At 44.1% G+C, this 13,718-nt stretch overlaps 1 protein-coding gene across 1 annotated transcript in view; it reads left to right on the top strand.

Moving 5' to 3' along the window:
- Window positions 1-4,710: 4,710 nt before the first annotated feature.
- The window catches only part of RASA3 (RAS p21 protein activator 3), a 133,093-nt gene continuing 124,085 nt past the window's right edge, over window positions 4,711-13,718 (top strand). Inside the window, exon 1 of the mRNA XM_082335596.1 lies at window positions 4,711-4,999. Coding sequence (XP_082191722.1) covers window positions 4,945-4,999 — 55 coding nt within the window. The 5' untranslated portion in view covers window positions 4,711-4,944. The remainder of the gene's footprint in view (window positions 5,000-13,718) is intronic.

Genomic DNA, 13,718 nt, shown 5'->3' with positions numbered 1-13,718 from the left:
CTACCAAAGACGTCTTTGCTTCCCCACTCACTTTCCCAGGGATAAATGTTTATTGCGTCACCCTAGTCAGAGCAGTCATACCATGCAGCATCTCTATATGGATAGTAGCTGCCTTTAGGCCTGGTATAGATATTATTAGTTGAAACTATCTATGTCTTCCTAAAATTCAGTCACAATATCTTGCTCAGTCACCAGATCATAGTCTTACTTTGTGTTACAGTGATATTCCCTTAGATTTGTCTTAAATGTGTTCTTCCTTCACATAAAGATAGGTAGCAGCTTTGTGGTACCCAGGGGACAGTAGGTTCATATTTTGTTAGTTTCTTGCATAATGCAAAAGGAGATTAGAAAGCTTCTTATATTCTGTTTCCTCCCAAGAGAAAGCTACCATGTAGATCAAGAGAGGAAATGATTTCCTTGCTTGGCACAAATGAGTCACAGAAAATGACCTTCTTTGTAGTCTAATTTAGACCCAAGAATCCTCTGAAGAGCTAATAATATAAACCCACATGGCTTGGATGAAGAAAAGTTGGAAGAGATATTGTCATTAGCAGACTCATCCACATCTTAAAAAGCAGCATTTCACTTTGCCTAGATTTTTTGATCAGGCTGCTAGCAGCTGCAAACCTCATGTTGCCCGCACATGTTATCTGTAATACACACACACACGTGATACGCTGCTGCTGAGGTTTCATTTCAACAATGGAGATATTGAAAAAGCAATGCACATTCTTTGGCTGTTTCTTATAATGCATTTAACATCTTTAAAAATATATATTCATGTGAGTTTTGGAATATTGCTTTCATTTACATTGTTGGGACTGGACGGCACATAGATTTGGAGACAGATGTTTATCACAGAGAAAGCAAAAAGCTTTTAGCCTTATGTCAAGAAAACAGGAGACAACAGAAAATAAATTAGCACGCTGATACACAAAAGCACTGTCAAAGACCTTCAGCAGAAAAGGGCTGGTGGGAAACCAGAAGAGTAGCTGGACAGCACGGCAAGCCACAAGTAACAATTTGTAGATTCTCATGTGAGGAATGTTGATTTATTCCATGGTGAAGAGTGTAAGAAGGTGCCAGCTTTTTTTTTTCTGTTTTTATTTTTCATTTTTCCTTGCCATAAGTTTTTTTTTTAATTACCAGGGGGTTTTTTTGCTGTTTTGGTGTTTTGTTTTTAATGTTGGTCTGTTCTGATTGTTGCTAATTGATTCTGTAGTCATCTTGGTAGTTTCTTTTATGCTTAAGCGCAGAAGTTGGTGGTACTTGACTACGTTTTAAAGGAAAGGCTGGGTTTACGGTTGAATTTTGCCACAGCCTTCCTGGACGTATCCATGCTCTTGGTAAAGCTAGGCCATCCTGAAAAACAGCCTGGAAGTACAGCTGTGGGTGAGAACACACTCCTAAAGCTGCCCAGCATGCCACTGTGCCCCAGTCACACCTTTGGATTGGGATCCTTTCTGCTCAGGTTGCTTATGATCACAGGCAAAGCATTTCAAAAAGTGTCATGGCTTATGGGCCTCTTGTTTTTCATAATATGGAAATCGGAGTCATGACAGTTTTTGGGTTTTTTTAACCAACAAACGCGGTACACCACACACTCCCATGAGCACCAGTGCGAGTACAGAGGGAGGTAGCAAGCAACACCTGAGGTTAGGATGTGGGGGGCAACGATCACCTTAGATAACAGAGTGAATTTATGCTGGGTCAAATGAAATTAGATTTAAGAGTGGTGCATTCTGACTGCAAAGCTGGGTGCCCAAAAAGGGGTGGGGAATTTGTGTATAGCCTGGTTTTGTGAACATACAACAACTGGGTTATAGGTAGATATCTTGTTTTGTTTCCTGGACATAAAGGAGACAGAAGTGCCATGGCTGTCTGAAAAGAACACAACTGCAAAGTGGGAAGGATAGTCTGTTGAGTATCTGCTGACAGTAACTCTTACAGCAGCAAATGCTGGGAAGAGAATTGATAAATTGATTTTTTTAAAATGACTATTTTGGGGTCAACTTTCTGCAGATGAGAAAAGCTTTAAACAGGGAAATGAGGTCAACTGAAGTCTTTATGTACCAAAGGCAAGCACAGAAAACAGAAGCAAAATATTTTATCATCTGAGATGTCTACAATATTTAGAGCATGGAAGCAGGTTTCTCCCTGATGCTGTTGGGGAAGATTTATCAGTTCCCAGTATCAGTGTGTAGAAGTTGTTTCTTTGGTTACTGAATCACCACAAGTACAAAGATAACGTGTTTTTAGAGAGATCTATAAGCTCACCTTGCTTGGGGTCAACTTATAGGGATCCCGACAATAGGATCCCTTTTCCTTTGCTTATAGCTAAACTTTATCCACTTGCTTTTAGCTGAAAGTCCTTGTTTCTGCCTGTGTACAGCATTGTGTGTAACAGTTGTTTGCCATTCTTCTTCAGTGAGATGACTCAGTGGGCCTGTATTTATTTTGTGCAAATATGTTCAAGGTGTGTGCACATGTGGCAAAGGAGCAAAAGCAGCAGCCGCTGTATATTCGTTTTTATCCGTGAGCATGTACAGAGTGTTAAAACAGACCTGTACAACATGCGTACTCCGAAATGTTTGTTTGTCACATCCAGCATCTGAGAGGCAACAACAGGTTGGCCAGTCTGAGTCAATGATGTCCTTCTTAAAATGTCAGCTATCATCTGATCAGCATGCTTGTAGCTTCTGTTCAGGCTCTTGCTTGTGTTGCCCCTTGTCCAGCTGGAAGGTGAGACAAAAATAGGGGAGTCAGAAGTATGATGTGGCAGGTGAAACTGGGGCTATGGTGAAGAAAATGCTAAGGGTTATTAGGGCAGGGAGCACTGAAGGTATCATGAGGGATGCAAAGGACCAGCGGGCAGAAGAGCTGAAGTACTGCAGTGAGCTGGGAGCATTATGGAGAAGAGACGACACATGGTAGGTGGAACGGAGATAATGTAACGAGGTTACAGAGGACACTGGGCATATTGCAGCGAGGAGGAGGGAATTACAGCATGGATGTTGGTAAATGGAAGCCTGTGCTTTACAAAATCCCTTCGGAGTCTTGTGCTATAAAAGTATTTTTATCAAATTACATATGTCGCCTGGCTATGCAGACAAGGAGAACACAGTAAGTCAGGCAGCTCCTTACGATAGCTCACTGCTTCCTTTTTTGGCTGTGAGCTTGCCAGTTTCCTTCAGAGTTAGCCCAATACCTGTGCTGGAAAAGGCAGATGCCCCAGGCTTTCCTACAAGCTGACTTCCACTGCCACTGTAGCTCCATCCCAAGTTTTCATTTGCTCTCATATATTTCAATATCTCACCTTTTTTTTTTTTTTTTTTTAAATAAAAGGAATTCATTATGTGTTGTACCTGCCATGATTCAAGCAATGATGGACTGCCCAACTGTATTCTCCCAGCTTGCCTGGAGAACTTCTTGCTTACAGACTTCATACCGCATGTGACTGACTTAGGATTTGCCTTCTGATTTTTTGCTGTCCTTTAATAGTTTGGTTCTTTCAATACTAGCTGCTTAATATACGTATAGATTGTCCTTAGTCTGTTTGCCTTTCACTTCTAGAATTCATAGCTAGAGTGGGAAAGCATTTGATAGTGTTTTTCTTCTCTTTTTTTTTTTTTCTTTCTTTTTGCTGTAGGCTTGAGAAAGGACATTTTGTTGTGCTTTTCTGACATGCTGCACTGAGATGTGCCGGGGCTCTTCTGCGTAGGGATGTTCTAAGTCTCCTCAGCAGGGTTGTGATGGTCTGCATGAAAGGTAATTAGATTTTTTTTTATTTTTTGAAACAACGTCATCTGTAGACCTCTATTGAACTTTGTGGTCTACTTTTGCCCGACCTTTATGGAAGGAGTATTTCAATTACCAACGTTACAAGACCCAAAGTTTGGCACTGAATGCTGACACAGGTCCTGTTTCTTGCTGTTTAACGTGTAATCATGCAAGCCTGAAGTCTGAATTCCCTGCTCTTCCCGTGCAATCAGGTAGAGCGAGCTTCGCCGCTTGATCAAATGGAACCAGGAGACAGACTGGCCTGCTCCCAACACCCAAACGGGTTTGTTTATTTAATACGGGCCTTCTTTTCCCCACTAATGAATGGGTTTCCACCTGGGGGCATCGCAAGTTCCCTTTCTTTATGGCTCTGTGGGAAAGAGGGCTTGAACATCCCTCCTTCCCTTTCGCCATGACGCGCAGGCCCCGCGGCCGGGGCCAACGGCTGCTCCGCGACGGTTGGTGCGGGCCGGCGTTGGAGACGGGCCATGGAGTTAGTCAGCCTTCCCCCTCCCCCCGCTGCCCCCTCGGGAGTCCCGGCGGGGCGGGGGGCTGCCTCGGCCGGGAGGAACGGAGCCGCCCCTGGCACCGCCGCCTGCCCCTCAGGGCGCGGCGGGACGGGGCACGGCGGCGGGCGGGGAGCGGCAGCCCCGCCGCGGCTGAGGGGGCTGCCGAGGCGCGGCGCGCGCGCTCCGCAGCTGGGCGGCCGGGCGGCCGGCGCGCGCCGCGCTCCAGCTGTTGCAAAGCACCGCAACGGCCCCCCCTGCCCCGCGCTCCCGGCACCCGCTCCCCCTCCCACCCCTGGCAGGCGGCGGCCCAATGAGCGCCGCGGCCGGCTGCCCCGCTGGCCAATGAGGGGCAGCGATGGGGTGGGGGCGGGAGCTGCCGGCCTGAGGGGAGGGAGGCGGGCGCTGGGCTCCGCTCCGCTCGCCTGCTCCCTCGCTCGCTCGCTGGCGGCAGCCGCCCGGTCGCAGCGCGCTCCGAGCCGTCCGCTCGCCCTCCTTCCCGTTGCGGCGGAGCAGCTCGCCCGCCTCCTTCTCCTCCTCCTCCTCCTCCTCCTCCTCCTCCGCCGCGTCCCCGGCCCGGCCCGTGCGTCTCCGCGGCGGCGGGGCTCGAGCACTGCTGAGCGCCAGGCGCGGCGGCGACACCACCACCGCTACCACCATGGCGGTGGAGGAAGAGGGGCTGCGGGTTTTCCAGAGCGTCAGGATTAAAATCGGTGAGGGCGCGGGGTGGGGGCGGCTGGCAGCGGGCGGGGAGCCCCCGCCGGAGCGGGCCGCGCTGGGCAGCGCCGGCGCAGCGGGGTACCCGGCGCCGGCCGCTGCTTTGCGCTCCTCAGCGCGCCGCGTCCCGCCGCGGGGGAGCGGTTGGGGGAGCGGTTGGGGGTCGCGGCGGCGGGGCGGGCGGTGCCCGCGGCCCGGCGGGGCTCCGCGGCGCCTCAGGCTGGCGGTGCGGGGCCGGTGGCCGTCAGGCGGCCGGCTGCGGCGGTGACAGGCCGGCAGCGCCGTGCGCGTCCCGCTGGCGAGCGGCGCCGGCGGGAGTCCGGGCGGCGCAGGGTATTAGGCGGATTTCGCGATTTTTTTTTTTTTTTTCCCTTTTTGTTGCTAAGCTACGCCCTAAAAGTTTGAAGGCGGTCACCGAGTCCGAGTACTGTGTGTCACTGGCAAAGCTGGTGCGAAACCGGCCAAAAAGCGGCTGTGGGAAGGAGCCGGTGCCTCAAGCCCTTGCCCCAGTGAGCGGGACGGGCTGAGGCGGCTGCTGCTGCCTCACGGCTTCCTACGGCTCGCCTCTGGAGAGTCGCGCTTCTTCCTGCTGCTGATCGAGCTCCAAACCACATTGTTAGAAAGTAAGCGACAGATGTCAGCGTGCAGATTAAACTCTCCCTGGTGGAGTTCTGAGTGTGCCGGCTGGGAGGGAAATCCCTCGTTTCCGTGCCAGGATCAAACCCGCGTGCCGAGGGAGCGGTTTGCCTCGCCTGGACGGGGCAGGGTGGTGGGGAGGTGGGAGAGTTCAGTGCTGCACTCGCAGCGGTGGGTACTAGGGGAGATGGGCTTGTAGCTCCCTATTAACGCTCTTGGAAAATCTCCTCTTGCGTATCCGTCCATGTAAAAGCCAATTTGCAACCGCCAATTGTCATGTTAGATAAAACTGAAACTTGAGTTTGCATAGGAGATCTCATTATTGGATAATGACATTAGCATTTCAAAGAGACCATTGCTGGGATCGTTTCCTTATTAATTGTTAGCAGGTGGTTTAGTGATAGCAGACTTTAAGAAGTAAAATTTTATGACATGAAGTAAAATTTTATGACATAAACTAAAGATTATGTGGTGACTCTGTGTTCTTTTATACATCCAGAAAATAGATTCAGTAGGACTACAAAGTATGGTCAGAGACTTGTTTTCTGTCTCTTTTCAAAGAGGAGAGAGAGAGGAAAAAAAAAGTCTTTTGGCAAGGGAGGAATTTGGACCCCATGCAAGTGGTGCTATTGCAAGTTGTTCACTATCCTAGTGAAAGGAGTAAGAACACATCTCACATATAGGATGATGACTCTTGGGTGGTTTTTTTTTTTTTTTTTGAGAAGAAAACAGTGATGTCGTACCTAAATGATTGATGTCACTAGAGTGTGGGGATGTCTTTAAGTGGTAGAAGAGATCGAAGATGATAACAGCAGCAAAAGACTTGAGATTAATCTCATTAAATCATGGACTAAAGTTAATCCTACTGCTGACTTCAGTTAGAGTCCTCATTACAGCTAAGCGTTTGATTAAGTGCAGTATTGCAGCAAGGATTCCTGCTGCCTTTTAGCATGGATAGTAAGTAGGAAAAACTGCGTGCATCACTGGTACACCGGTGCTTCACTTCTGCCTTCTAAGCAGAAGGTCTTTACTCAATGAACTGCAAGAATAATGCCAGGCGCTTTCTGGAGCGCCGCTGCCCCCAGGTTTTCTGCTGTAATACAGCAGAGGGCGATAATAAATATGCACAAAAGAGAGCCCTTTCCTTCTGTTCACTAGAAAGTATCTGAAGGCATATTCATCAGCTTTCGTGGCAGGAGCATGAGTTTCTGGGATTTGTTTTCGAAGGTTATATACCTTTCTGTAGCTGACTATCTTTTGTGACATTTATCAGAAAAATAGAAGTGTCAGGATTGCTCTGGTGGGCTAAGGGAGTATTTCTAATCTAACAGGCCTTGTAAAGCAATCCTAACCTTGAAGAAATTGTATACGGAGGCTTGTAGACTCCCTGCAAAAAATCTTGTGAGTGGCTTTGAAAGGAGACAGTGAACATTGGAGGGACACTACTTTTCTCCGCTATTCCCAAGAGTAAATTTGTCTTTTAGAAGTTCCCATTTGCCAGTATCTTTTGCCAGTAGGTTTCTCTCTCCTCCAGTTATAGGAGGCTTTGAATCTTTTGATGGACTAAAGGATAAGGTATTTGAGGACAAAGGGATAAGTCATTTCCCATCTTGATTTGCTTTGATTTATCATGATCTAGAAGTGGTCTGTTCTGTTCTTTGGGAGCTTGTTCCATGACCAAGCTCTGACTGATTTCTGCCTTGCAGATATTCCATGCTTGATCTGTTAAGATGTTTCCTTCTGTGTAGCACCTTTGCTGGCAAATCATCAGCGGGGGCACTGATATACAAGTATGCCTCGGTGTAAATCTCATAAGATGTAGGACTGGTGCTTTGAAGAATCAGTGCAAACACACAGTCAGATCAGGGTGGGGCACCCATGGTGGCATGCCTTTCTTAATGGAGAGGCTGGTGCAGTTTGGAGGCTTCAGGCCATGCAAAACATCTGTAACCTAGAGATGTTTGAATGCCCTAATGCAATCTATTGCTATGGCTGGGTCTTGTCCTGTATTTCCAAGGAGCTGCAGGTAAATGAAGGCATTTTCTACTGCTGGTGTAACTTGTTCTGTTGAGACCGATGGGTTGCATAGAATCAGCCATATTTAGCTAGATGGGTAATTATATCCCAAATCACCTAAATACTTCCCAATTCTGAGTAATGTTGGTTTTAGTCATGTTTGGATTTGGCTCGAGCCATCTGTTTCATCTATTGAAAATGTGAACCCTTGAGCTTCTTAGGAACCCGTGTTTCTCTCATTCAGTTGCACTGCCAATGATGTGCCACTTCTAAAAAATGTCTCATTGAGATACTGAAGTCATGGAGCAACAATACGAACTCTGTCGTTGTGGGTAGCAGTGTTAAGAGGAATTGTTACTGTGCCACCTCTTGTCCAGTTTCTGGTTTCTTTTGTGGTTTGTTGAATTGAAAGAACTCAATGCCTGGCTACTTCTGCTCATGTCTGTTGCAAGGAAGTAGCACACAGTAAAAGGAAAAAGGTAGTACCTGTGCTAATGAATGCACTGTTCAAATGTCTATTTGAAATTGATTTATTTTGGCTTCCCATAACTGAAACTGTTGTCCTCTTGTCTTTTTTTCCTTAATTGAAAATTATTTTTGCCGGAATCCCTTATACATAAACAAAACAATGTGTCATGTAAGACTAAACAAACACTTCCTATAAGATTGCCACTTTGAGGAAGTGTGCAGTGCTGATATTTCCATGAGTCAGTGTTTCAGAACCTGAAAGGAAACAACATAAGGCTCTATGGCTGATGATTGGCTGGAAAAACTACAAAGAGAGTCCTTCTGCTTGACAACATGACTTGTGTTGTACTCTTAATAATAATTAATAAATATACTGTACTTAATTGCTATTTTTTTCCCTCCTTAAATGGCATCAACTATTAAACTTCCAGTTGAAAAAATAAAAGCTCATATTCTGCATTTCTGCTGTGGAAGGCTGCATACTGGTTAGCAGAGAACCTTCTGCCAGATTTTACTTTGTGAAATTATTTATACTTGAAAAATCTAAAGAAACAGCTCAGTTGTGAATTCTCACTGTAAAGTAACAAGCTTCCCATGTCCCTGAAATCTAGTACTCTTGTATCAAGGAGTATGAGGCTCTGCTCTAAAATTGTATTTTTCTAGCTGTAGCTGGGCTTGTTATGGAGGTTAAACTGTCCCATAGTTTGGGAATAATAATTGAGACAGGAGGATCTTGCACATCAAGAGGCTACCAGGGGCACCAATATAATGAGGAGGACCCTTTGCTCATCGTTTTTTTGACCTCAGAGATCCTAATGGTCCACTCGTACACTGTGAGGGCTTGTCACAATTTAAGACATTGATAAACTTCTAAAGCTCTTTTGCCATCCTTAGAAAGGGCCAGGAATGGTCCTTTTGTGGCTACAGGTGTTGAAATCGTAGTCTAAAATGTGGGACTTCCAGCAGTGTAGTCTCTCCTTAGCACTAAGTGTAATCAAAAGCATGAAGCTGTGAAATTTTTGTGATAAAGGCTGGCTACTATCTGATGTGGGTTGGTGCTCCACTCACAGCTTATCCCGGTCAAAGGGTAAACCCACCATTTTCTGAGAACTCAAAAACCTAATTCGCGTTGTGACGGTCCCGTTGACTAGGTGAGGATTGATCTACAGTCTACTAGTCTGTAGACTGTGCTGTCTCTCCGACTCTTAATTTTGCTGTGCCTTCTTTACTAATTCATACAGACCTATGTAGTTTTAAGACATTGCAAAGGCAATTGAACTTCTCTTTGGGAAACTGAGAGTCTTTGGTGAAGTCAGCCAGAGTATTTGCTTAAGTGCTAGTATACTAGTGTTGAAGCAGGTTGATTGCCAAGAGGAGGTATTTACTGCCCTTCCACCATTAAACTTGATACGGAATAAATGTTTGAGAGATGCCTCTCTGCATTTCTGTAATGTTAAGGAGGAACTATCTTGTCTCTGACAAACTTAAGGCCTATCTTAAGTCTAATAATCCTGAGGTTGATCAGGGAAATCCATTTTGCCTTGAGAAGATGTCCCTTTTAATGTTGTCTGTTGGGATTTAATGCCTTAAGTGGTTACTTGTAGAAGTAAGTACGACTAAATATGCTCACTGCATAATACTGTAAAAGGATTTATCCCCATTTAAGTGGGGCATAAGGTTGTTGAATAGACATTTTTAGAATGAAAGAATTTTTCCCAGGTACGTATCTATATATAGATATATATAATAGAAAATAATTATTTAGGAAATATAAAATGTTTCTTATAAAGATAACAATGATTTTTCTAGTCTTTCAAAGTTAGTGGACCAACAAGTAAAGAAAGGAAGAAGAGTTATTTGCATCTCACCCTGAAAATATTCAAGACTTCTCAAGATCATTTCTGCACATTAAAAAGTTAACAAGTACAGCTTAAACTGATGTTGCGTAGGTAAAATAAAGTGGCAACTCATGTTGCTATTGATTGACTGCAATGCTATTTAAGGCTCGAGTCTGACAGGCTGTGGAGGGTGCAGAATAGATTATGCAGATTTTTCACCGCTGGTTCAGTATTTCAAACTCCGCTAAATTTGGTGGTGGTTGTGTTCTGACTGACTTGTGTTCGGTGTACGGAATGGAAAAGAGCTGGGACCAGTGCTATTTCTAGAGGAGGAGTGCTGTGACTGTTCATGGGCTGTCAGGAACAGCCGTGGCTGGAGCAAAAGTGGAGACCAAAGCATAGTTTCTGCAACTGAGAGAAGGAAACGAAGGTAGCAGTGGAAAATGCTTCGGTGAACTTAGTTTTGAAGAAATGGAAGATGCTTGTGTTTGGGGCTGCCAGCCTGACATCAAATTATCCATAACTTTATTTTAAGTAAAAAATGATTCATATATGAGAGTGGAAGCCAATGGGACTTGGCTTTTAGAGTGTGTAGAGGTAAATTCACAGGAGTGAAACCATTAAACAGATCTGCTCAGAGCCTCTGATGTCAGGAAGCAAACTTTCTAGTTTTTTTACCCTCTTTTGGAATTAGTACATTTGAAAAAAAGTGTTCTCTAATCTCTCTCATGAGAACTAATAGTGTTTTCTTGTCTTCTCATTGAGGTGATTATCTGCTGGTCAAAGCACCAAATGCTCTTACATGAGGACATTATGTAAGTGCTGAGTATCTTAGCTTTGCGGTTTTCCAGAAAATGCTTTTGAAAACTTTTCATTGCATTGAATTACTCTTCAGACTGCTTGGTGGTTTTTTTTATGATTTTTTTTTTTTTAAATTCTTTTATTATTATTGGTTGAAAACAAATTTCTATTTCTGAAATTACTGTATTAGGTAGATCCCTATATTAGCTTCTCTGCCTGTGTTCTTATGTCTGTGTCCTGCCTGGTGCTGTTTTCCTCCATGTTTCACCTGTTGCTTTGTGATTCTGTTCTCATAGCTGGAGTCCAAGACGTGGCTTCATAATGTGTTAACCCAAGCTAGTAGCTTGTTGCTGCTGAAAAGGCAGGTCTTGCTCTTCCCCTTCCCTACTCATCTTGCTCCCAGCTATGAAACACTCTTCGCACTCCCCATCCCAAACACGCCTCCTGTTGACTGGCGTTCCTCCGCTAACAAAAAAAAAAAAATCCAGTTCAATTTGCAAAGCAGGCCCAAAGAATGCAACTTGTTTTTCTTGTCAGGTTTAGTTTTCTTCCATTTTAGTGAGCTGAATCTGTGCACTCAAGCAAATGTCCGAGCTTTCTCTGGTCAAGTATCAGGAGCTTGACTGGAAGCGTGTGTGTGCGGGGAAAATCAGATGGAGGGGACAGCAGGTGCATACCCTGCTCTCCTGTCTGTATACTGGCAGCGTCATGAGACTGCTTGAATCTTTCTATGCTCTTCAGTCCACTCCCCTTCCATAGTACGTGTTTCCTTGATGATGCTGTATTTGTTAGTCTCTGATATACACCGGCTTGGTCAGCTGCTCTGGAGATCAAATGTTAAAACTCCAGCAAGACCACCAAGAGGCTAATCTGACAAACTGATATATCTATATTTCTGACCTTCCACCCGAGAACTACTTGCATGTCACACTCAGTTCAGGAGCCTTAGCTGCTTATGAATATTTAGGTGTTTTAGTTGTTATTAATTGATTAATACATGCACACGCTGTCATGGTTCTCCATCACACACTTGTTTTCTAAAGCTAAGGCACCTAATGTTGATTATCATGATTATGTTTAAACCGACACCCCCCCCCCATTTCTTTGCATCACAGCAAGATTTCTGCATATGCAGATATGCCATCAAACACTGTTATCATATGAAACCATTTATTGCACTGATGCTCCCATTTAAGGAAGGCCTTCTCATGCAAACACTGAACAGTGTTGCCTACAGCAAGATTAGAAAACACAATTTAAAAAAAGCTTCTAAAATACCTTTTATAGTATACGTTAGGTTAAAATTCATAGAGGAGATAAACACTATAGACTGCAAATGGACCTTCAGGTACTCCCTTTATCCTTTCTTAGTCTCTGACTGATGAAGGGCTGACTGATCTCCATTACAGGAGTGTAAATTGTGAATAATTCTGTTGGAGTCAATAGTACACTTCTGTGAGAGCTGAATTAAGTCTTTGAGTAGCTCATGTAGCAATTTTTCTCTTGGAGGGGTTGAGGGAAACAATGAGGCAAAATCGACTTGGGGTTGTTAAGGAGTACTGAATACCTGTCATATTGTGATGATTCACTTGTGAGAAAACCCTCTGCAAACTGGTGTGTTTGGAGAATAAATCTTACAGTTTCCCTGTGTGAGAGCAAGAAGCCTAGAACAAAGACAACGGATTGTAGTCTTTGCTGAATACTATAAAAGATGTAAATGTCAGACAGTTATATTACTCATAATGATTTCAGACCAACAAACGGTCAGCCAAATATGTAGAAGAAAAATGAATGTTTGTGTGTGCCAGTGGACTATAAATGCATCTGGGGAGCAAGTCACCTAAGGCATATATTAATGGTTAAAACATGCACTAGTAGGTCTTAATGTTGTGGTTTTAAACCTTCTAGTACCAGAGGTTTATCTATTTTGTGGTTAAATCAAGGAGAAGCTTGAGATATTCTTGGAGTTAACAGGTTGTATTTTATTAAACTGAAAAGCTGATCATAGACTTGCATATTCTGAATAGCTCTCTTACCTTCTGATTTTAGCAACGTTTATTAAACCTTATGAAGTATCTGTTCTTTAGCAGTTCTTGTTTGATTTCTTCAGCATAGTGGACTGGTGACTGAATTTAGGATCCAACTAAAAGCTTTGTTTTGGAATAAAAACAAAACAAATCTAACTTCCTTCCTCTCCCATCCTAACCTCTACCAAGGGAAAGCAACTTCCCTGAAGCTTCACATGTTGTTTTCCTCCTATAGAAGACTTTCTGGGTGAAAGTTTTGCAAAATGAGATGCGAAGCTTCAAAATTATGAAAAACTGGATTCTTTTTTTCCTATTTTTGTTTCTTGAAATGTTTCATTGTCAAGTGTAAAACACTTTAAAGATTCAGTGGAAAGTTTGAGGGCTTTGAGATCGCCCCCCCCTTTTTCTGCCTGAAAGGGAAGAGAGTGTAGTGTATCTGTATTTTTGAGGTCTGTTGAGGAAAGAATAAATATATTGAAGACTTACAGCCTGGTCTGACTTGCCTATACTTCTGAGGCTGATGAAGAGTTGTGCTCTTCAGTTTTCATTCCAGACTTCAGAGTTCTTATCTTTTTTCTACCTGACTAGAGACTCGTGTGTTTGCTTGTTATTACCTCTCAGGGAGCACTGGGGCGAAATGAAGGTCCCTTCATTAGCCCAACAACTGAATCTTACTGTTGTCTACTTGCTGGAGCATAACTGTGTGACTGCATTGCCATTAACTAAAATGGATTAGTATGATGTGATGGTAAGAGGGAGAGTGTTTCACTTATTTATGAAAGACTAGTAGATTTGAACAGGTAGCATTTGATGCAATGTTTAATTTGCATAAATAGTAATGTACTTTACTTTTATAAGCTGGTAGTAGCTGGATGAACATGAGATGAAGCATCTCAGTTTTGCTACGTGCAACAAATTCGTGAAAAGCC

Source organism: Platalea leucorodia (genome assembly GCF_965183815.1).
Source record: "Platalea leucorodia genome assembly, chromosome: 2".
NCBI classification, from domain to species: domain Eukaryota; kingdom Metazoa; phylum Chordata; class Aves; order Pelecaniformes; family Threskiornithidae; genus Platalea; species Platalea leucorodia.
Note: the sequence above shows the minus strand (reverse complement) of the source record. Positions and strands in the feature narration are given on the sequence as shown.